The 24844-nt window shown below is 38.5% G+C and overlaps 1 protein-coding gene across 3 annotated transcripts in view; it reads right to left on the bottom strand.

Moving 5' to 3' along the window:
- PDE11A (phosphodiesterase 11A) overlaps positions 1–24844 on the bottom strand; it is a 126315-nt gene that overhangs the window by 15826 nt on the left and 85645 nt on the right. For all 3 annotated transcript variants that reach the window (XM_054174135.1, XM_054174149.1, XM_009906662.2), the window contains 8 exons: positions 21464–21610; positions 21251–21358; positions 16311–16420; positions 13250–13340; positions 10422–10522; positions 6755–6832; positions 5321–5388; positions 2403–2473 (listed from right to left, as the gene is read on the bottom strand). In XM_054174135.1, the coding sequence (XP_054030110.1) occupies positions 2403–2473; positions 5321–5388; positions 6755–6832; positions 10422–10522; positions 13250–13340; positions 16311–16420; positions 21251–21358; positions 21464–21610 (774 nt within the window). The remainder of the gene's footprint in view (positions 1–2402; positions 2474–5320; positions 5389–6754; positions 6833–10421; positions 10523–13249; positions 13341–16310; positions 16421–21250; positions 21359–21463; positions 21611–24844) is intronic.

Here is a 24844-nt window from a genome sequence, read left to right as displayed (position 1 = left end):
ACCCTTTCTGCAGAACCTGGCATGTGTGTGAATGTAAACGGTGAGGAACCAACGTCTGGGGAGCGTATATCAATTTGATCCTCTGGAAGTAGCCTCATTCACTGCTCACTGCACTGCCCCAGAGCAAATTGATAGAAGTTTAAGGTGATACTTTAAGAGGCTTAATTGTTGGCTGAAAGGAGATGGAAGAAACTGAGTTCTGCAGAGTTTGAACATGAGTTGTTTACTCCATACTCTCCCTGGGATTACTTGGGTCCATTGGCTTTCCATCTACAGGGCTTTAATTTGCCTGTGTGCTGTGGCCCATCCACACCATTTACCCAATGCCTTTTTTTAACTGTCTGCATATGCCAAGTTTTAAATCTTTCTGTCTGTTCTTATTCTTGCCCCATCTCCTCAAAGCTAACATCTCTGGAGAAAACTTATTTTCTTTCTGTATCTTCTAGAAATTCCAGGCTATACATATCACATAACATGAAATGTCTGGTTGAATTCTTCTAGTTATAGCCTGCTCCTTCTGACATACACAGGTACCTAAACAGACCAGGAAGTAAGATTCAAGGAGCCCGTGATTTTGAGTTAGAATCTTGGGTTTGATTTTGGAAAATTCTGTATTTCCTATTTAAATAATTTTGAAATTTCCTGTTATTTTCATCTTGTTATAAGCACAATGCAAGAAAAAACCCCACAACAACCTTGAGCTGTAAGATAAAAGAGTATCACATTACCTTGCTGAATAACAACATTCCTATCTAACTAGCAGCGGTATCTATCTAGGTGGCTTGTCACAGCAATATGTAATGAAATACATCAGCATTTGCTCTCATTTAAAATTTCCTCATTAATGTGGTAAAACTCTACATGATTGTGTCTCTTAGCCATCAACTGTTAGAACTGATGATGCTCCCAGTACAAAACACTTAATACACCACTTTAATTGATTTTTTAAAATTGTGAAGGACCAAACAGAGAGAAAAATCTTCCTTCAAGCTATACAGCTTCAAATCATCTTGCATGTGGCTCACAGATGACTGTATTTCTTGGTACAGTCTATAGAGCCCAAAGAAAGTGTGAGAGAACTGCTATGATGGAGGAAATACTGAAGATATTTATAGCAATACACTCTTCTTTCCCCCAACTGTATAGGCTGTTGAAGGAAAACTTTCAGAAGATATGAGTCCAACAGAAAGCTTTGGGTTTTGTCTTTCTCTGCATTTCTACCATGTCTACAGTATGTCCAAAATGGAGATATAACAACATGCCTTACAATAATTCTTATGGTTGTTGGACCTGGGACATTTGCACTGAAATTCATCCCTACTTGAAGACAATAACGTTAATGTGTGTGTTGAAATAAAATTACTTCTCATTAGAATGAGAAGCACTCATTATAAATTTGATATACAAGGCAGGAACAGCACTTGTATCTGTATTATATGGAATGGTACTTGCAGTTATTCAGGCCTAGATTTGATCTCAGGGTCATGAATGCCATGACTGACTGATCAGGCTTCCACTGGACTATAGCTACCATTTTTTCTAAGCTGTACACAAAGAATTACTATAGGGAAGAAACCCATTAATGTCCCAACCTCTGACAGTACACAAAGTGAAAAGCCATTTTTTTTGGTATCTGAGCATTGTTTACTACAACCTTTTTAACTTTATGGACTTTGTTACATTACCAGAGGCTCATGTGTGAGTATTATTGAAGTGAGAACACTGAAATGGTCTTTTTACTTATGGAAGCATAGCATATTTTTGAATGGCTTGTAAGTAAAATTCTTTAGAATACTTTCATCTTCTTATCTTGTTGCATCCAGATAATGGCTTGTCAACATTTTGAAGTATTTGATCTGGATAAGGCTTTCTCTTAAAACCATTCACTGAAAAACTTTATAAACCTTTTTCTCTTAGTTCTTGTTTGACACTTTATATCCATCTGCCTACATTCCACTTGATACCAATTTATCACTTCAATAACAGTGGTATACTTAGTTGTATACCTATAGAAATGCTTTCCAGCATTTGATATACCAAACAACACAGACTGTTGCAGCTAAAAGCAAATATGTCAATTTTGATTTCCATAAGTAATAGGTGATTTTTTTAGTTGACTACTGTGTATTAAAACCATTACCTTTTATTTAGAAAATTAACAAGACAGCTTAACTTTGGGAATAGGTACAGAAAATGGGGGAAAGTGCTCAATGCAAAAGTGGCAGAGTTGACTGAAGAGCTTTTATATATCTGGCTTAAAAAGCTTGTCCTTGTTGATCAGAGCTTGTATTTATTCCAAGATTTTTTTTACATTCAAAATATATAGTTACTTTGAATGAACCAAAGGATTATTTCTTATCCTATCCAAGGCACCAACTATTTCAGAAGCGATAAAAACTTACAGAAGGGGTGAGTTTGAGTTCAGATCTTTCTCTGTCTCCTTGTTCAAAGAACTCGCTAGTTACCAGCTCAGCTGCCTAGAACAAAAATCATGATAAAGATTGGAGTTACTTCTACATAATATTTAAGGTAATGAGTTCTTGGTCAGACTATGACTTCACCCTGTGCTTAACTGTAAAGAAGTGAATAGCCTGCTGTCATGACTGATGTCAGGTTCACGTTCATAACAGTTTTCAGGACTGGGGATACAGGGGTTATAAACAGTCACAACCACTGACAGGCACACTTAGCCCTCTTTGATAGGGAACTGACTGGAGGAATTCCGTTGCAATGTTGAGGTAGCACTCAGCACAGTTACATGCAACTAACCCAAGTATTGAGAACAGAACAGAAAATTACAGCTTCTTGGCATCTGCAATTATGTCTCTAAAAATGGTCTGTAAAATGTGCAAGAGCTAGAGCTTTCTGGATAGTTACAGGCTGTAAACAACTTGTCAAAGAAACTTAATTAACCAATAACCTCTGTGGTCTTAATTTTATGTGAAATCATAATGGTTTTTTTGCCCACTAATTTTTTCCTACAGCTATAACCGTTCTAGGATCTGAATATCTAAATATGAACTTAGATTGTTATTATCATATTGAATCAAAACCAATAACTGGCAGGATGGAAGTTGCAATGTCTCTTTCTGATTTCTGTGAATAAAGACAGTCTATTCACAGCAGAGTTCTGTGCTTCTCAGAAGGACACAAGATTTAAAAACAAACAGAAATTTTAGGAACTCAAACAGTGAGAAATCCAGATAGAGGAGCCTTTATGTTCTGTACTCTTCTCATGTGTAGGATCTTTGAAGATAGGCAACCATGACATTTGAGATGCAAAAAAAGGGGAAACTTATCTACTGAAGATTGTTTGCAGTTCCTAAAGCCCCTGTTATACTTGCTTATTGTTTTCAAGTGTTTTCAAGATAGGAAATGGTTTCATAACACCAACATACAAGAGAGGAGCTAAACAGAGAACCTACACTTGAAAAAATGTCAAAATTTCTTGCTTTAGCAACTACAAGGTAGCTAACACTTACAAATCCTAAGCTTGTTACAGTTGAAATAAGGAGTACCAAAATAAACTGGAAGTAGGTGAAGTGATGTTATAAAGTACTCTTAAATCTTAGGCCAGGCTATCACACAGTTTGGAACTTTATAATGTATGTAGTCCCAGTGCACTAATAAAATTCTGGATCAATACTCCAGTACAGAGGAATATTTAACAACTTAGCAGCAATTAACAGTTTGCCAAGTGTATTGTACAAAAATAGTCAAGATGTAGTCATATCCCTGTTTCTCACTGCTATTCTGGTTCTGTTCTCCTTGTGTACCTTTCCTTGTTTGTTTCTATCTTTTCTTCATGAATTTTGCCTTATTACTTGTAGCCTTTATTCCCTTTGATTCACATATTTGAGGTCCAGCTATTTCCTGTTTTCCCTCTGTGGACTTAGCCTCTCTGCTCAAGTAGGTAGTATTTCATTCAATCCCAGACTGGCTTTTCCAATATAAAGTAAACCTGTACACTAGGCTGAAGTGGAATTTTCACCCACAGACCTCACAAATCGTGGAGATAAAACACCAGTTTGGTAGAGACTTCAGCATTAATTCTGCACCATAGCACAAAGGCTGACAACATGGAAAACAGATCCTACCTGACATTTTGGCTGGCAGAGAAAACGGGGAAGCTAACTGGGTTAAACAGAAAAAATGAGGAGCTGTGGCTACTGTAGATTAGGTGGCACTGAAGAATCTTGTGACTCATTTTCCCACTGCAAAGTATGATCAGTTCCCCTGATCTCCATGCAAGGTGGCCATGTTCTGGCCAAGTAGAGTCTATGACTATTGTGTTAGTCTTGCTTATAAAAGCAAAGAAAGGCTCATCTGGAAGCTGAGCTGAAGTCCTCACCACATAAATGATGTTTTTACTGAGTTAAGGTCTCTGTAGCTTTTGTAGGGCTCTTTCAGCTTCTTGTACCAGGACTATATTTGCTCCTGCCTCACTAGTTCTCTGGTCTAGCTTCTCTTTTTCACTCCATGTTTGTAACTCACTGCTGTTAAGTCAATTAAGCACACTCAACTGTGCCGGTGTTGCTTGGTGTTGTGTATTCCTCCAAAATTCTGTACAGCCTGCCTTCTCCTGGCTTGTTATGGACCTCATTAGAGGCTAGACAATGGTTAGCATGGATACAGGAAATATTAAGGATGGATCCTGAGTAAGGAAGGATGCTTAGAATAGGGAAAAACGTGGTAAAGGACAAGATGTTTAGGACAGATTGCTCTCGCACTGCCAATTGTTTGCCAATGCTGGACACAAGTTTTGTACATATTTCTAAAGAGATTACTCAAACAGAAGCCTGAATTTTATTTATTTGTTTCTACATAAGGGATGCTAAAAAGGCTCTGTACTACACTTGCAGGTTTTTTCATCAGTGTTGAGAAAATGAACACATTTCTATTATCACATATACTGAATATTTTATGCTAATCAAAGTTTGCAGATCATTTGCTGGTATTTTTGATTTATGGAAGATCCTGCTGCTGCCAAGGAAAATTATGGGACAAAACAAGTATGTGCAGCTACATGTGGCCAACACATTTTTTGTTTAATCCTTCAATTTTTTAATATGGATTTAAAAGGTTAATAAGAGAAGGAGTTGTAAAACCAGGTCTCTTCAGGTACATACATGCTGCTCACCAGCATGTGTACATGGAAGGATTATGCAATAAACCATTTCTCGCAGAAACCCCCCTGCTATTTTTTTATGGCATCAGTACTGCTGTAAATTGGTTCCAGTTTTGGTCCCCTGTAAGCTAGGGCCCTGGGAATATTGTCCTGCCAGTCCCGCCTCCTCCCAGCCTTGCTATTAATCATGACTTGCCTGTCTTGAAATCTCCCACGGTTTGGTCACAGCTCCAAGGTCACAGGCTGTCATTAGCATTGATCTGAAAAACAGAAATGAACAATACAAGCTGAATCAACCTTTGTTGGATTTCTAAACAACTCTACTCTGGATGCATAAATAAATAATACATACATAAAATGTCAGCCCTGGCACCTTCTTTTCCTCCCCAAAAGAATGACACATTTGAAATCTCAGCCGTCAGCATGGCTTTTACATCACAATTGCGCCTAGGAAGCAGGTCATCAGATGAATTTTGGTATTGTGCATTGCACACTAGATAAGAAATTATATTGCAAGGGAGTAACTGCTGATTTTGCAATACTTCTAAGAGTACTTATGTAAATAATTATAATATACTAGAAAGCTTGTGCTTCACAATATTAGTAAGGATATTATTACATAATAGCATCTGCAAACTGTTTTAATTTATATGCCTATTTGTAAGTGACTGCTGTGGCAAGAGAACCTCTAATCACAAGAGGCATCCCAGACACTGGTTAAGCAGTTTCTACTGCTCATCTACAATAAAAATTTAAGATTTACTATGAGCTATACTGTTCCAGTGTAGTTTAATACCTAGCTACAACCATGTTTTATATGCATTAGGAGGAAAAAGCAATTCAGCTGTAGAAAGCATTTATGTACAGCACTGTGATGCAGACAGAAGTCTAAGAAAGTTTAAATGAAGAACAAGGGCACTGAAAATGAAGCATCAAATAATATTGCCTGAATCTAAAATTAGGAATGGGTGAAATGATATGGAAAATAGGAAATGGCCAATATTTTGGTTAAAAGACCAAAAGGAAACAGAATTTTAATGAAGTTTCAGACATAATCAGGCATGCTTATGCAAATGCACACATTTTATTGTCTCAGAAGCGTGGTGTAGTCAAACCACCCACAATGTCTGAGGTTTTCAATAGGATGCATGCTCAAATCATTCTTGAGGGCTGGAAGAGTACTGTGTATCTGCAAATTCTAATGTACAGACTGGAAGAGCAGAGAGAAGTGTGGCCAGTGAAAGGAAACAGCTGAGAGGAGGAGAAAATAGGGAAATGGACAAGAACGATCTTTGTATTCTAAAGCAGAATATTGATGCTTTCTGGAGAAAGAGTGGAAGGGTTGGGCAGTAACTGATGAGACTGGGAGAAAGGGAAGATGACATGACAGAGTGTAAAGGCAGAAATGAAAGGAATGGAGATGTTGAGGTCACACTGATTACATCCTTGCTGTCTGGTAGTGTTTAGAAATCATACCATTGTTATATTTCATGCAAGAGATCATATTTTTAAAACAAGCTTCCTTCTGTTGTTCCTCTAAGTCTTCACTCCATGATGCAGGAAATGCCTTAAACAAATATGGCTATGCTCTGAAATAACCAGAAAGCAATAAACAATAGTGCTCACCGAAATATTTCTCGGTGTTTTTTTCTATTCCAGTCATAACCACCTTTACTGACAAGTTCAAAAAACTCAGTCCTTCTCCTGCAACAAAACAGATGATCAAAAAGGAAACAAGTCACTTCCAGGGCAGCATTGCAGTAGAAACACTTCTCTGGGTGATATGAAATCATTACAGCTCATGTATTACTGTTAAAGTCGTTACCCTGACAGTCCATTTAAGCGAAACATACTAATTTCCGATTGTGTTCTATAAATGTCTGTTATCAATGTCAGAGTTGCCTTGTAAAAGCAATATTGTATTTATGGTCTCTGCAGATAAGGAAATAAATGGTACCAAGATGTTCACTCTTCCATGGAAGCATGAACTGTTCAACTACAGCAGTGGACATACAGACAATAGAAACACTCCTGAAATATATACACACTTCTCTTGTCCTTGCAGAATGGTTTTTATTTCTGTGTCCTGAGGGTTTTTTCAGAGATGTGCTATTTGCTATTTCCAGCACACAGAACAGTGAGACACAGGAACTGCAGAAGTCTTGAGTTAGTAGTTCTCTTTCACTGGAAACTAGGTCTCCCTGCTTGTTTCTATGCTTTGCCTTCTAGAATGTCTTGCTTACGTCCTCAAAGATGGACATAACACAAACTAGAACATGTTAGTGCTTGTTTGTTGTCTAAGTACCAAATTTCTGACTTTAATAATAGTCTGTAATTATTTATGGCACTGAAACTGCATTATTTTAGTCCCTGACTATCATGTGTTAACATGACCAGTCACTCCTACCACAGGACCTTCCTATAATGCATTTCATGACAGCAACTAGAACAGGGAGATGTAAGGACTATGTGGTGATATCTAATCCCTTATGTTTTGTGAAATAATATTAAAAAACCTTTCAGTTACAAAATTTGCTGTGACAATGCAAAGTCATATATGCAGAAAACAAATTAATTTCTCTCACAGAAAGTCAGAGCATCATGGAAATAACATCCAGCAGAAATAAATACTGCAGTGATGAATATGGCAATGATGATAATTTCAATGGCCAAGAGTAGCTGGCACATACACCTTAAACAAGCTCAGACCATCAATGCCCAGGCTAACAATGTAAAAATTGATAATGATTTAATTTTGAAGTATTGGATATCCTGTGCAATTCATATCATAGAATCATAGAATCATTTTGTTTGGAAGATTTATTAATGGACAAAGTGCAGGCATGTATAAGGAAACAGCTTAGTGTTTCCTACTGGCTGTTTTATGCATGGTATCCAAAATGAAAAGATTTGCTAATATTAAGCAAGCATAATATGCAAGGATTTCAGAAGTAAACAGAATGTTAACATTTTTGCAATGTCTTTGAGTCACTTTGACTCTGGTTGTATTTTGCTGTGAAGGGGAAGTTGTCTTGCTATATTTATATATATATAGCACCTTGAGTACTGTGTTGCACCTTGAGTACTGTGTCCAGTTCTGGGCCCCTCAGTTTAAGAAGGACATTGAGACACTTGAACGTGTCCAGAGAAGGGCAACAAGGCTGGGGAGAGGCCTTGAGCACAAGCCCTACGAGGAGAGGCTGAGGGAGCTGGGATTGTTTAGCCTGGAGAAGAGAAGGCTCAGGGGGGACCTCATTGCCCTCTACAACTACCTGAAAGGCGCTTGTAGCCAGGAAGGGGTTGGTCTCTTCTCCCAGGCAACCAGCACCAGAACAAGGGGACACAGTCTCAAGCTGCGCCAGGGGAGGTTTAGACTCGAAGTTCTTCACTGAGCGAGTCGTTCGTCATTGGAATGGGCTGCCCAGGGAGGTGGTGGAGTCACCGTCCCTGGAGGTGTTCAAGAGGAGATTGGACGTGGCACTTGGTGCCACGGTCTAGTCATGAGGTCTGTGGAGACAGGTTGGACTCGATCACAGTATCACAGTATCACAGTAACTAAGGTTGGAAGAGACCCCAAGGATCATCAAGTCCAACCTGTTCCAACAGACCTCACAACTAGACCATGGCACTAAGTGCCACGTCCAATCTCCCCTTGAACACCTCCAGGAACGGCGACTCCACCGCCTCCCTGGGCAGCCCATTCCAATGACGAACGACTCGCTCAGTGAAGAACTTTTTCCTCACCTTGAGTCCAAACCTCCCCTGGCACAGCTTGAGACTGTGTCCCCTTGTTCTGGTGCTGGTTGCCTGGGAGAAGAGACCAACCCCCTGATCCTTGGGGTCTCTTCCAACCTTAGTTATACTGTGATACTGTGATATAACAAATCCAATTGCTCCATAGCCCAGTGAGTCAAGAGATTAAGTGAATTTCCATAAGCTTAATTTTGATTCCATGCTTTTGCTTATTGTATGATCTACAAACATCATTGCCTAGAATTATCTGTTGAAATCAAGTATATTTTCCATCTGATCTTTCATGAAAGTTATCTTTTTATTTGTTTGTAGAACAGTAGTGCCTTAAGAAGGTCATAAAGCCTTGCTCTGCCTGGGGTTTTGTTGCTGTTTTGCTAGCTGGCCTTTGTGATCACTAGGTTTAGGTATTATAAGAATACTGCTAGGAGAATTTCCTTCTCTACAAAAATACAGCAAACTGAAAAAAAAAGTTAGCTGCTTGTGTGGAAACATCTGTTCACATAAGGTGGCTTTAAGAAGTGTTTCCAGGGAGTGATTTCAGGCATTTGTGGAAGGAAAGTAGCATAACAGCTATCTGAGTAATGAATCATAATAACACAAGAGGAAAAGATAACTAATTTGCAGAATGCTGAGTAAAAAGTCTGCATTTGCTGCAAGTTTTCTGATTCATGTAGCATATAAAAATCAATTATGCAAGCAAAGAAGAATCATCCTGAAGTTCAGATCGTGTTCCTTTTTATTGGACATTATTTATCTGTATTGAAACTAGAAAGACAACTTTACCATGCACGTCTTCAGCCTAAGGCAGGCAGTGAAGAGAGCTCCATCTTGTCTGATGGGTTGCTTCCCATGGCACTGCTCTGTGCTCTCTCTAGTTTTTCATGGAGCTGCAGGATGTTGGCCAGGGATGTGGGCTCTACCAGGGTGGCTGCCCTCTCAGCACTTGCCACTTATCTCTTCCTTGACAGCACAAAACATTTCTGCAGCACTTGTTATTTGTGAAGAGACAGAATAACGTGGACTGACACATCCCTGTGGTCCTTGTATCTCACTTGAAGCTGTCAGCAAATTCCCCTGTCATACCAACCCCCCAGATAACAAGTGATCCTAACAGACGGCTTCAAAAAGAGTATGCTTTAAAGGATTTGGTTGTCCTGGTCAGGATGTTCATGTCAGCAAATGGAAACTGCTTCATGGACTAATGTTTAGAAGTTATTTATAATAAAACTATTCACTAAACCCCTTTCTTAATACAACTTCTCTGAGAATATACTTGCATGTGTGGGATTGCTTTGACGTATAAGCCTAGGATTTCACTTACTTTTTGTTGATACAGACATGTTACACGTTAAAACAAAACTTACTTGGACACTTGAGAAATTTCTACTAACCTAATATATAGTGAGTGTTAGACTAAATCTCTTCAACCACAGCTAAACACTAATTTCTCATATAATATATCCTTACTGGTATTTAATAGGTCATTAGAGTAAGTTCTTTGAATTTTCATTTGTCAAATACAAGAAATGCCAATACTTACTCAAAATACAGAGTGAGGTCTGTTGCCAATATCGATTGTTTTAGAAGCTGCATAAGGTCACTGTACTCCTTAGAGGACAAGTTAGCAAAGATGTTGTGACCCTATAATGAAAGAGATAAAAGAGGTAAAGGGCTAGCAATCAATATATGTTTTTAAAAGGTTTTCTAACTCTTTAGTGTACTGTTTCGCTTAACAGAGACCTTTTCTGATTCACAGCAAAACTACAACAAAATAATAATGATAATACTGCTGAGATTACATTGGGATGGAAGAGTTGATGATTGCAACCAAGCACCTGGTATGATTTTCTAAACTCTGCTGAAATTATAGCCTCTTGAGGAAAGATTTACCTTTTGCTTTGACCCTGCACAGTTTATGGGTAAAAACTATGGATACATCTCAATCTTTCCTCTTATTATATGTTTTGGGGAGCTGTGCATTTCAGCTTTTGAGATGTTTGCCTAATAGATTTATCTGTGCTGCTGCTTGCTGGCACACAAACTGCTGTTAGAGCAGTCAAAGACACTAAATCAGCTTTCCATTTAAAACAGCCCATTTGCTCACTGTGACTGTTACTGTGCTGTCTTACAGTACATAGAAGCATTGCCTGTGAAGGCTAAAGAACAACAACTTTAAGCAATTTAAATACCCTTAGCTACTTTTTAAGGGATCATGGATTAATAATTTGAAAGGTGCTCTATGGACAGAGTGAAAGGAAACAAATTACTATTGATATTTGAAAGCAGGAAGATCCTTTTGTAAGTGAATTTCGGAAAACTAACAGCAACAGAGATCCTGTAATTTCTCTATGAAATCTTGCAGAAAATAAAATGAAACAACCAAACTGATGGGTGGCAAGAAGTTGTCTCTGTGAGATTAGTCATATGGAACTAAATTAATGTAAATACATGTGCTTTAAAAAAAAATCACCTGTAGAAATGACAAGGTTCTTGCTAAACTGAGTTTATTTTGTGGTATTTAGCACTGCAATGCACACATTGAGTATGCACTGCCGTCATCTACTTAGGAAGATTAAAATGCCCTTAAAAGCAAGAATTTTCCAGCAACAGGATTGATATAACCTCTATAACATCTGTTGCCTTTCTGACCTGTCACTACAAAGCTCAAGATTACTTATACTGAGGTCAGCATGACAAGAGTAAAGGATAAATGCTTCCTTTGTCCAGCATAATAAAAGTCTAAAAAAATACTATAATGTACTGTGTTTCCTTCTAGATGGCAAAGACAGACTAGAATATCAACATTAGCATATAGTCTAATTTCAGTTTATTTGAGAGCTGGTGAAAGCTGGTGTAACTTTAAGTAGACTGGAGGATCCAAATCCAAATCCATTTATTGGGATTAAGGGGTGTTGTGTTCCAGTAGCAACTAATATCTGTTGGATAAAAATCCTGTAGGACTAATTTTCTGGTCTAGACATGAAGACTTGGAGAAGGAGCTGCTTGAATGATCAAAGGGAAGAACTAGCATTTCAAGTAGTATTTTATGTCTCTAAAAGAAGCTGAGGTAGATTCCAAGGGGAAAAAAAAAGAAGTAGTATTTTCATAGATTTCTTGATTTTAAGCTGGAGAAGAAAAAGAAAAGCATCCAAACTGACATGAGCTATAAACTTATACAGAGTTGCCCCTGTCTTCAGAGAGACTATCAGTTATGGTGAAGATTTCAGGAACTACCAAAATTACAGTTTCCCAGAAAAGCTTGTTGCAGATGCTGAACAGTCTCATTTGTTTAGAAAACAAAACCAAACCAAACCAAAAACCAAACAACAAACCGAAACAAACCAACCCCCACAAAATGCCCCAAGAAACAACCCCCCCAAAACTCCTTTTTTTTTTAACCTATTTTGAACCAGTCTGTTTAATTTCCAAATGCTGCCTTTTCTATGCCTTTCCCTGGCAGTACAAGGAGATCAGGTAGGGTAGGCTAAGCAGATTGAGCTATTTAAATCTCATGTTGGTGCTCTCCTTTCCTATGCCTATTTTTTTAATATAATCTTTAGAAGCTGAACACAAAAGCTACAGTCCCACGACTAATCTCTGTGGCACTGTATGCACTGGTAAAGCCATCATCCTGTTCCCATTCATCTGTGATCCTGGAGCATTCCCAGATGTTCTCCAAAAGTTACTGCAGACCAGCATATGGCCTCCCATTGTGCTACATATATACTGAATGCATTTTGTAACAGCCTTCCTATATAAATTAAGAAGATACACATCCATTGCTTTGTGAGGACTGCATGTCCATCCTTCTACTTTTCCCACTTACTACATCTCAGGGGGAGTACATGCAAAAAGATATTGAAGGAAAGATGTATGTCTTTATACATATCTGCAGGACCACTAGTATACTTTGGATAGCACAATATTGCTGATATTGTTTTGAAATCACTTAATAAAAATATGCAACACCGTCATAAAAAACACTGATTACCAAAAGACTGTCAATGAAATTAAATTGGTCTAGTAAGTAAAGGATGACTGTGACAGTCTGAATACAACACCTGTGGGAAAAGGTAAGAGCTTGTTTTGCCTACCTACAAACCACTGAGTAGCATCTATGTAAGACTGGGAAAAGCTGACAATGTGATTAGTATATTCTTGCCCCAGCAGATTGAGACAAATATAATCTCTGAGCTCTATGATCAGCATTTGTGGTTGTTTAATTTTGTGCTAGTTGTGACCTTTGTGGTAACCAATAAATAATTCCTCAAGGAGAGGGCATTAAACAGGTACCGTGTGTGGTATTTCCTTTCTCTGGCTGAAACTGCTCAACAGCTTACTGTGAGATTAATAGTAATGCTTTTGTACCTCACTTTGGAGAATCATGACAGCATGATTGAAATGGTGGTGCTCCAAGGTAGCAGAGGTGCCGTAGAGCTGAGCTAAGGCTGACCCACTCCTGAAACAGAACACAGGGAGTCAACAAATACTGCTTCTCTGCTTACGAAGCGAGTTTCAGAGACAATTTGGTAACAAAAGCATGAAGAGACATTCTCCCTCGCCATTTCAGCAACCGCACTTAAGACTGTTGACAAGATCAAATTACTAATTTAGAGCTAGATACAAGGCATTTATGTTTGCTAAATATAATCACCTGACAAAAGACTTTCCTGGCAGTACATGACGTTTGGTACTGCAACATTCAAAGTGCCTCAGTAACGCAACAGTGCAAGTGCACTACTGTGCAGTCATGTCCTTGAGCTAGGACTGGCTGTTCTGCTACTACTTTTTAATTCTTGATAGATATAAATACAATGACTTACAACAGATGATTACAAACTCTTTTAAAGAAAACCCTGAAACACAACAACAACAAAAGGCAACTGCAAATGCAAAGTTCTATCTTTATGTAAAATCATTCACTTAAAAAATACTGAAGGAAGCAAAAGCACAAGTGAGAACAGTGAATACTGAAGTAAAGTTTAGCATCTCTTTAGAATGTATTCTCTTGTCATGTTTATTGGATAAAACAAAATTAGCTTCAGAATGGGCAGAGCAGGTGGGGGTTTAAGTTTAAAGAACAAAAATCTAGAGAACACCATTACAAAATTGTGAATTTGTTGGGAGGTACAGAGAACATGACTCAATTTTCAGAATAATAACTGTTCACCATTACTTCTCTTCTGGGACCCAGCCTAAAGTGACAAGATAGCGTTTTCTATCCAAAGAAATGAAAATAGGAGATTATACTAGAGACAAAGAGAAAGACTCTCCTAGGAGCATATACTATAAAACTGCACCATACTGCTATTTAATTATCAGAAGCAGCTATATTAGAGAGAAGGATGTGCAGGAAACACCATCCCCAGAGAAGGTGGTGTTGAAATATATAACAGAGCCATTTCAGACAACTGTGATATTACCTCCATCATATACCTCTTGAACTTTCATCACACACAACAGCACTGAAGATAAAGTAGGAAAATGTGATGCTTAAATTTATGTCAGGTTAGAGGAATAAATCATAGCTGCTGTTATGAAAGCTACGGCTTCTGTTTTCATGGATGTTTTATACACATGTGGTAACGTTTGTCTTTTGTTAAATATTTTCAGCAATTTCTTTATGGAGTTGTAAAATGGTAACCTCCTCTTTGTACTCCATTGTCAAACAACAAGTATAACTGATAGCACTCCAATGCTGAAACCTCTGTCTTTAACTCAGCCACCTCTCTGCACAAGAGATATTGTATAGTGTTACAGTGGACAAGTGGTTAACTTAATCAGAGCCTAAACCACTCGGGATGTAAATCTTGGGTCTCGTTTTTGTAAATTAGGGACATAAACATCAATCAGCTGAGCTTCCTTTCCATTTGTCTCCTATTTTTTGATTCTCTTCAAGCCTCAGCTGCAAAAAGGCATCTAGCAGTTCTTGGTAACCTTTGCACCATGAGCTCTGTCTTTTGAGCACTGCAATTGATTTTCTTTGCTGTGGTGATTGAAGATCCAGACGGTGTCATTGTTTCATTGAGACTGTACAGCAACACCAATAGCTCAGGAAATGGCAGCTTAGCAAATATCAGAAACATCACTTTGAGTGATGTTCACTGAGGCAGCATGCCCCTAGAAATGCAGCAGCCCATACATAGACACATTGCAGCAGAGTATTTCTGCAAGAGGTAGGAGGCTAATACAACATCATGCTGTCTTTCAGATATCTTTGGACAACCATCTGACCACTTCCCCGTCACGCTGAAGGATTAGCAGTTATGCAGAACAGACAAAGCTGCAAATGCACACGGGGATCTGCAGGACAAGAGAGCCTCAACATATCATATTCTGACTGCAGAGGACCTGAGGAGCCAAGAAAACAACATGGGATTTGGAGGAGTCTCTGTGTCTGACAGCTTTATTTCACAGCTTGGCCAGGATGTTGTCAGGGGACATTTCTTCTTGTCCTTCCCTATTCCTGGGGAACACGGATTTTGGAAAGAATTTTACCTTTGTCAAGGGAGTTCCCTTACCACCACAATGAGAAGTACCCTCAAACCTTCCACAAACCTGCTTCTGTCCCACTCTGTCTGAGGGCAGCAGCCTAGATGATAAAACCATATGCAAGTCAGGGGTGCTGAATCAGGTCCTAAACACTCTGAATAAAATAAAATTAACTTTTTAAAATTGAAACAATTGGAAGAGCAAGACTGCACATAGGTGATGTAAGAATCTGTATTTGAGATCCAGCTTTGTGTTCTGGTTGGAACCAACCATTACAGGGATGGCCAGCCCATCCCTGCCCACTGCAGAATGCTTCTGAACAGGCGGTGTGTGGGGCAGGGCAGGGAGGAGGCTCTTCTACAGAGCCAGGACGCTGTGCACTTCACAACTGACAAGTATGCGGCAGGCAACTACTTCACTCACCCACTGCAAGTAATATGCATCAGAGCTCCAGCGCGATGGCAACAGTTTCATACTTCATAAACTAGGAATTGCTGTATATGTGCTTGCCTATATATGGCTGTGAATTCTTTTGTGAAAGCGTTATATCAGTTTTACCTATTTTCCTCCTAATAGCAGAACAAGGTTTCACTTATTGTCATCCATTCCAGCTAGCAAGATCAACTCAGACAGTTCCTGTGTTTCCTGGGTTGAATACCAGAATCAATACCATCTGAGCCTGAAAAGAACATCAAGTTTTGGCAACACATTTCAATAGGTGATGTCAGTTCAACAGCCTGGTACAAAGGACAAGCCAGCAATTACCTAAAAGAACAGAGAATGATAAAGATGGATGGCTCCTTGCTATGTACAAGAATAGGAATACTTGGCCTTGGCCTAGAAGGTCTGAAATTAATGCTTCATTCTTTATCCTGGTCACCTTTTGCTCTTATGTGGAAGAAAACCAGATTAAAGTAATAAGAATTAGAAAACTTACTTGGCTTGGAAGGCATTGTTGGTTCCCCTGTGGTCAAGGTCATGACATAAGCATCCCACAATCAAAGCTAAAATTTCAATTTCAGTTAGAATCTCCTGAAATCCTGCAGTCTGAGAGCAGAGAAGGGGAAAAAAAAAAAAGAACAAGAGAAAAAAAAAAGGCAGCTGTAACAGTAGCAAAAGGGATGAGTAATGTTAGTCCATTGAGCAACAGTCAACTTTGTTTCGATACCATGAATGTTTTGGTAAGGAGAAGATAAATGTTTTATTGTCATCTATATTCCCTGCTGTATGTTAGATGGTTAGCAGAGTAGATAACGTCCTTGGAGCGATCTGTTATTATCTCTCTGTAGCATTTCCAGCATGCCATTTTTCCACTACACAGAAGACACTGAAGGCAAAAAGACCTAAAAACAAACACAAATAACTACACACTGAGACAGGGACTAGAATTTTGTATCAGAGACATACAAACCAAAATGGATTCAATTTTGAAATTATTGTTCAGAGAAGTATTTAGACAGACTTCTTCCATTCTAAGGTGACCATGCCTACTGTCAAAGATAGCTGAGATATTAAATGAAAAGACCTATAAAAGAAGCCAGCTAAAATACACTCTGTGTAACTGTTACGAACTATTATGAGATTTGTTATCTGGGACACATGAAATGAAGCGACATGATTTATAGAGGAAACATCTCCAATGACATATTTCTGCTACAGATACCCACTTAAATTTGAGAAAGAATTTTGAAAACTGCTGTACTGAAATTCCCCATTGCCTGCAAAACCGTCTGGCTGAGCTGGAACACCTAACACTTGTCTTTTCACAGTGCCAGTCTCCAGTGACACTCCTCAATTACCCACAAAATCAAGTTAATATGAAAGGAAATTATGTAAAAGGAATGTAAAACACATTTCTATTTGAGGACTAAACCACTAACAGTGTGCAAGAAATCCTGAATTCCACTGATTTTTAGTGGGGCATAATTTCATCCATTAGCAAGAAGAGGGTGAAGTGATGCAAAGACAAAGCAATATCAAGCGCGTATCAGTGGGACTCGTTGGTCTTACCTCAGAAATGCCAGTCAATTGCTGCAATACCATGTGAAAATTCTGCTATTCACCCTGAAGACCACAAAAGCTACTTAAATAGATGCATATTCAAATCCAAATAGCATCTGTTTCCATAGTCTGAAGTGTGGCTGTAGTTAATATTTAGGCAGTACAGGGAGCCAAGCCCCCCCAGGTGCTCAGGAATGCATTTCAGAGGGAACTGGAAAAGTACAGGACTTGCTACAAAAGCTTTGTAATTATGCTCAAAGTTTATGTATCAGAAAAGTTGATTGATTATGAGGAGAAAAGATTCCTTCTGTGTAGAATACACTGGTGTATAGAGTCAGTTGAAGATTATCTGGATTTCTAGTACTATTGCTTTCTTTAGTTTCAGTAACTGCTACACAGGCGGAAGAAATTATCTGAAAAATAGTATTTTCCTTTTTTTTTTTTTTTTAAACATTGCTCTTACATAACAAATAATAATTAACATCTACTTTGAAAAAGGATCTAAAAACTAGGTTTGTAACTGACAACATGCCATGTGACTGATTTCTATCTAGAGAAAACATTCCTGACTAAGTTAAAACAACTTAAAATAGAAGTATTACAATATAAAATTGATGCTGTAATAAATATTCTTTAGTATAACACAAGCTTTGATTAAACTCAAGGATTCAATCTGTATTGCAAATGTAGAAAAACTGATGAAGGAATTTATTAACAAGAGCAATGTCTCAAAAATAACTGCAATGTTTTATTTAATCAGAAGTCTTATCATTGAGTACTTGAGAAAAATGTAGCACATTTAACTTAATAAAAAACAATTTAAAACAATGTTATGATAAGGGAATATCTCCTTTGAACATAAACCAGGAAAAAAGAGGATTACCTTTCCTCATTTTTTGAATCTACTCAGTGAGAAAAAAATGGCTGTAGACAACAGTGCAGTAAAATTTATTTTCACCAGCAAAGGAATGACCCATAACTCATGAGTGGCAGAGTCTCCAATGAGTTATGGAGGTCATTCTTTCATGTGAGGAAATGAATTGCATTCATTATACCTTGCCCTACATTTATATGTTTTGTTATTAGCACACCAGATGGGATTTTAATTTTTGTACTGCTTATTTGTTCAGTTTTACTTTTTGAAATAAGTACCAATGTGAACTGTGTTAAGCAAAGGAATTGATCATGAAGCCTGGGCTTGATCTTGTAGTTCATTCTTAACACAGCAGTCTTGCATCAGTGCTTGTCATCAGAATATTTGAGTGAGTGTGAAATACAGAAGTATGGCTCGCAGGATTGTACTTGTAATTGTTAATTGTCTAACTGGAGACAAAATGCATATTTAGATATACAATAACATACATAGGCAGAAGGATGACCAAGGAGTTGTTATCAGTTGTCACTGGTTTAAGCTTTGTTGAATTTGCATTGCTTAGTTTGTTCAACCCAGCTCAATTTTCCTTCTGCATTCAGTGGGAGCACAGCGAGGCCATTAGAGATTGCCACATTCCAGACATAAATTACTATACTATGCTAAGTCCAACCTGAGTATGACCTACAATACACCTATTGCCTTGTATTTGTTGAGCAGTCAGTATTGCTGACTGTCATGGGGAAATTTGGAGTAGAGTGTAATAATTACACAAAGCAGTACCTCCTTGAGCATCAGAGCCTCTCTCTGATGGTCAAAGAATTTTCCCCTTTTTGCAAGTGATAAAAACAAGGCACATACTAACTTGGGTGGTTCCCCTAAGACAAACACAGTAAAAGCAAGCCTTATGCTATTACTAGTTCCTTGATTTTCTCTTTTCTGTTCTTTTTCACAAGATCAGTCTTCTCCTCTCTGGAAAGGAGAGCAGCCCAAGCAGATCATACAACTGAACTTACCCTGTTCTCTGTCAGAGCCACAGTGAAGTGGGGTGGACCATAGGCACATGCACCCAGCCCTGCATGTGGAACTGATCATTTGGTTTATTAGCAGGAGTGCAGGTAATGAAATGAGCTTGGCTTGAACACCCTGGATCACCTCCCACAGATAGTTGTGCCCTTGTGCTGACTGCTAAATTGAAACTATGCTTTGAGAACCACAGTCAAAGCAGTTCATGTCTGAAGCTTCATAGACTTGCTGGTGGCTGCTGAAGAAGGAGGGTTCTGCTCTCTCCCTGCTAACTCCCAATGCAGTTAGTCAGTGCTAGCTGAGGTGGAGATTCCTGGTGGGAAAGTGTAACCCACGGAAAGAATAGCCTGCCCAAAACCTGGCCTCGGAGCTCCACCTAGAGGTCCTCACTGGTGAAGTCTATGGGCTCCTCACCACCTTGGCAGAGTTTGCTAGGAATTAATCTAATTCCCGGGTGAACGTCATGACCTGACTTTGCCCTTAGTCCTCAGAGTAAAAAGCTTTCATTTTTCTATAGCTGAAGCATATTAAGTTTATAAAGGTTTAAAAAAGTACTTGTGCCCACACACTATCATGAGATTTCATTAGAGAGCATCAGAAACTGCCTGCCGAAATGACATTATTACCGCTTAGCTGTGACCTTTCTCTCTTTGTCAAACGTCCCCATTTCCTTTGTCTCATGGTGTATGGTACAACCCCAACAATGCTCAGAGAGGCAAACCCACATAGCTGGGATGAACCAATCACTAGGCCAGTATCTACCTGCTACGGGAAGTCATAATATTTTTTTATCTCACCTGACACAAAAAGTTCTGCCACAGAGACAATGCCAAATGGAGGAAGAAAGCTGAGAACTCACACACAAGACAGCTGTTCCCTGTGAGCAGGAAACAGGCAATGGACTGTCTGAAGTCCATGCAACACATCACCAACACTTGCTGTAAATAGCACAGGCCATGGAGTCTCCACCTCTACAGACATGGTTCAAATGCTAACCACACTGCAAAGACCAGCCAGCAACAAGAACATAAATATTCAGTAATTTAAAATCAGGGAACAAATACATGATATCCCAGATAAATAAATATTTGCACAAATGTTCTTAATAAGTCCACTTTACGGTTCACAATAGATGACTCTAGCCGTTGAAACTAAACATGAAAAACAAACGGGAAAAGTTGAATTCTTATTTTTATCTGGAAATAAGGCAAACCCAAAATGTAGAGTGGAAAGTGTATGTGCACACAGATGCGGTGCCTTCTCTTTTTACCTATTAGACAGGATATTAAACATCCAGCACCACCAAGTTTTGTATTGATACATTTACAAGAATTAATTAGCCAAACATGGATTATTTCATGTAGTGTCATTACTGTGGGGTCTCTAGTTAGTAAGTAGCAAGTAAGAGCAGTGATACTTTCAACAGAATTGTAGGCTAAAAGGAGTTGCAGGTGCTAAGGGAGATGCATGTTAATAAAACCCAGAAGTACTACAGTGTCCAGATTCACTTAGATCACTGTGTTGGAAGACAATGTTAAAATGTTTTAAAGCAATACTTTCTACCACTGTTTAGATGAAGTTGGATTAGAAGGTAATAAATATCAACATGGTAAATACTTGGGAGGTTCTAAAATTCCTTGGTTTCATACTTCACAATTTTAAAGTCTGAAATAAATGTCAAATCAAAGACTTCCAAAAGAAAATCCATTTTGGTAAGATCAAGATCTACAATAACAAGCTCATTCCAAGATTTCTAAGTCACTTCAATGTGGCTGTGATACCACCGTCACTAAAATACTGTAAGGTTCTGCCAAGTATGTGCCACCTTAAGTTGAATAACTTCCGTGTTCGTTTCTATTGGAAACCAGTGTGTATCATAATAAGTAGAAAATAAAGCAAATGTTGGAAAATGTTTAGACAGGTAAGGCAATGTGGCAGTGAAAGCTCTTAGAGGACTGTGTCTGTAGCTGGATACTTACAGTTAACATGGCAAACATTAGCTGGCAGACGTTGAAAGCATGCCTCCAGTTGTGATACAAAACCATTCGATAATTCTTCCTAACCGTCAAAAGCCACCTACACAGCGTCTGAAATGAAAAGTACAAACTGTATCAGGGCTACTAAATGTGTACAAATGGACAGAGCAGTGCCAAGACAAGAGCAGCAGATATCTCTGAAGCACAGATGGTTACCTCGTAGTCAATTTTAAATGTCTGAACCATTCCAAGTTCCATGAACATCCGCAGGGCTGCAGTAATCATGGCATCCACATCAAGTGAGAAGTCATCAAAATGGATATCATCAATGCCAAGCTCTGACACCAGAGGGATGTTTGCTGCCTGAAAATGACAGAGGGAAAGGGAAACTTCCAATTCAAAATCTGGGTCTTCTTTTCTGTGTCACTCTTTACAAGAAACCATCCATACGTCAGTTCTGACCTGCTGGTATATCCTCTGCTTGTTTTGAAAAGCAAGCAATGAAAGTCTTCATCTGAGAAATACAAACACATCAAGCTGACAGAGTGGGGAGAGGGAAGAAGCTAGTGCAAGCAGGAAATATGCTCACCATCCCAACTGGAGCCCACATTTAGATTGTGTGAGCTGACCACTTTACAACTACTGCAGTAATACAATGTATTCCAATGCAAATCACAATGCTTTCAGGCAAGAAACATCTGGACAGGCAGCAGTTGGGAACTCTAATTGCTACCAGTCAGAAATGCAAAGGAAGTGCATTCTGCTCTGCAGAATTTCTCATCCAAATGCCTTTACGTTCATAAGCATACAAGTACCTTTTGCTTTACACTGTTCACTACAAAACCCCCAAACTATACGAGAAATGTCTAGCAGAAACACTTTTCAAAACAAAACAAAAATAATCTTCAATATGCTGATTATGTAGTAAGTTAATAAACAGCAGCAAACCCCCTGCATTTTGTTTTGTCCATGTAACAGCAGACTTTTGTTCTGTTTATAAGAGAGGAATGGGCTTTTCATGCACACAAAAACATGTGAATGTGGGTGCAAGACTGGCTAATGTACACAGTTGTTCACACAGATGTGCTGTGGCTGGCCCATGCAGGAACCAATGCTAAATTAGTCAAAATTGCATGGACTCAGCTAGTGTGGCACATCCAACTACTCACTTACATAAATTTGTTCATGCAACCGTAAGTTCACCTTCACAGTTACAGCTTCTGCATGACCACCTTATGGTTTCCTTTTTGAAAACTTGTGTTTCGAAATATTGCACCCTAACTTCAACAAGTTACTGAAATGTAAAAAGCCAAAGGGAAAGTGTCACCAAGATAATTACTTTATGCAGAGATTAGCCTGGGTTAGCTGTACCATGTAAGGGAAAATAGTCTAAGTCCACCATAAAACGGTATTGACATATGGCAGTGTTAACTTATTTGCCAGACAGAAGAAAAGTCTTTCTGTTCAGCACCCAGTAAACTATGCCAAGAGCACAGAAAGTGATGCTGTTAGGTCAGTGGGGTCAAATGACATAGGAAATACAACAAACTCATCAAGCCAGGTGTCATCCCACGACACAGCTGAAGAACCTCTGGAGCATGCAGGCAGAGATATAACCTCTGCTAACTGAATACCAGCTTTGTCTGCTACTGTACTTATCCAAGTTGAATCAATTAATTGTTTTCTTTTTTTTTTTTTTTGAAAACTAATTACAGACATATTTGAAATCATTCCAGATGATCCCAACAGGAGTTACATGTCATCAATCTAAGATACAGATAGAATAGAATAGAATAGAACAGAATAGAATAAACCAGGTTGGAAGAGACCTTCAAGATCATCACATCCAACGCATCATCCAATACCATCTAAACAACTAAACTATGCAACCAAGCACCCCATCAAGTCCCCTCCTAAACACCTCCAATGATGGTGACTCCACCACCTCCCCAGGCAGCCCATTCCAATGGGCAATCACTCTATGAAGAATTTCTTCCTAACATCCAGTCTAAGCCTCCCCTGGCGCAGCTTGAGACTGTGTCCCCTTGTTCTGGTGCTGGTTGCCTGGGAGAAGAGACCAGCCCTGGCCTGTCTACAACCTCCCTTCAGGTAGTTGTAGAGAGCAGTAAGATGAAAAGCTATGTATTTACTTCTAAGGTAAAGAAAGAAAATCTAGTTAGGTGTGAAACAGGAACATTAGCCCAGAGACTTCCCTGTCCAGACCTTCAGCAGCCATGCAAAAATGGTAACTTTTTAATCATTCAGTTATTCTTCAGAGCTTTGGGGGGGGCTGCTCAAGATGCATGCTAATATTCAGCGTATGAACACGTTCTTACATAGCAAATGCACTCTCTACAAAATGTCTCTGAGTGAATACACACATTTATGCATTTCACTTGTTTCTTCCTTAGAGAGAAGTTTAAATAACAAAGATGCAGGGAAAAAAAGAAACTAAACAAAAAACCTTAACATTTCACTGTAAGTAGACCTACTTGAAATTGTTTGGTAAAACTATCTTTACTAATGTACTGGTGCATTTTTATTAACTCTGGAGCAGGCTTTGATTAAAATTTTCATATTTTTGTCCTCTTAAAGAAAAACAGATATTTTCCTTGTTTTTTTCTGCCCCTCTCCCCACTGGAAACAAACACTTTTACCAGCCTGTTACAATTCAAGGAAGAACATCTGAAGCAGCTGCTCAGCTACAAATATTTTCCCCTTTGACAAACAGGGGAGAAACAACAATATATTCCACATCTACTACAAACTGAACAACAGGATATTAACAAAGTAAGTCAAAAACAATTTCTTTCTAAGTAAGTCTGAAACTTTTGAATATTTATGAGGTTTTACGTTCCTAAATTTAACAGGAGTGCCATAATCCAAAATAACTGCTGAATTAATAGCCAGGAGATAACATTTGTATAAAAGAGTCATTTGCTTTACAACAGCAATAAAGGAAACAACAGAATTATGAGTGTTGAGACTAATTTGAATAATGTTTAAAAAATGATATGTTGTGGGGCTGCAGCAATATTCTGGCTGCACCTGGCATCGTCTGTCCTCAGCTTTTTATGCTGGAAATGCAGCAGTCCAGGGTTTATAGGACAGTGGTCATTAAAACTTCATTTTTTAAATTACAAAGATATAAAAATATTCATAATATGGAATATTAAAACATATCCATCCCTGAAATTTTGCTTCACTGTAGGACAAGTTCCAGTGGATTTCTTAAAATAAACAGCAATAACAGCACTCTCTTCCAAGAAAACAGAGGGGATGAAAGCATCATGACAATAATAGGAAGGGGCAAGCAATTAAAATTTAAGTTACAGTGAAATAATTTTTTTAAAGCACCACAGTGATTTAAAATAACTTAAAAGGCTTGCTTCCTTCTGAACATTTTGAAGTCCAACTTCCCCTTTCTAAAAACAATTAAGGACATTACACTCTCAAGTCATTTTACCCTGCAGACCAAACAATTTCAATGTGCTTCATCCTTGTGGAAAATGCACATGACTCTTCTGTGAGTGTATGGTGAATTAAAGATGGATGTGCTTCCTCTGGTCGCATCTCCATATCCCGTGGTATTAGAGC

This window comes from Dryobates pubescens, chromosome 2 (genome assembly GCF_014839835.1).
Source record: "Dryobates pubescens isolate bDryPub1 chromosome 2, bDryPub1.pri, whole genome shotgun sequence".
NCBI lineage: Eukaryota > Metazoa > Chordata > Aves > Piciformes > Picidae > Dryobates > Dryobates pubescens.
The sequence above is the reverse complement of the archived record's forward strand: the minus strand, read 5'-3'. Positions and strand labels throughout refer to the sequence as shown.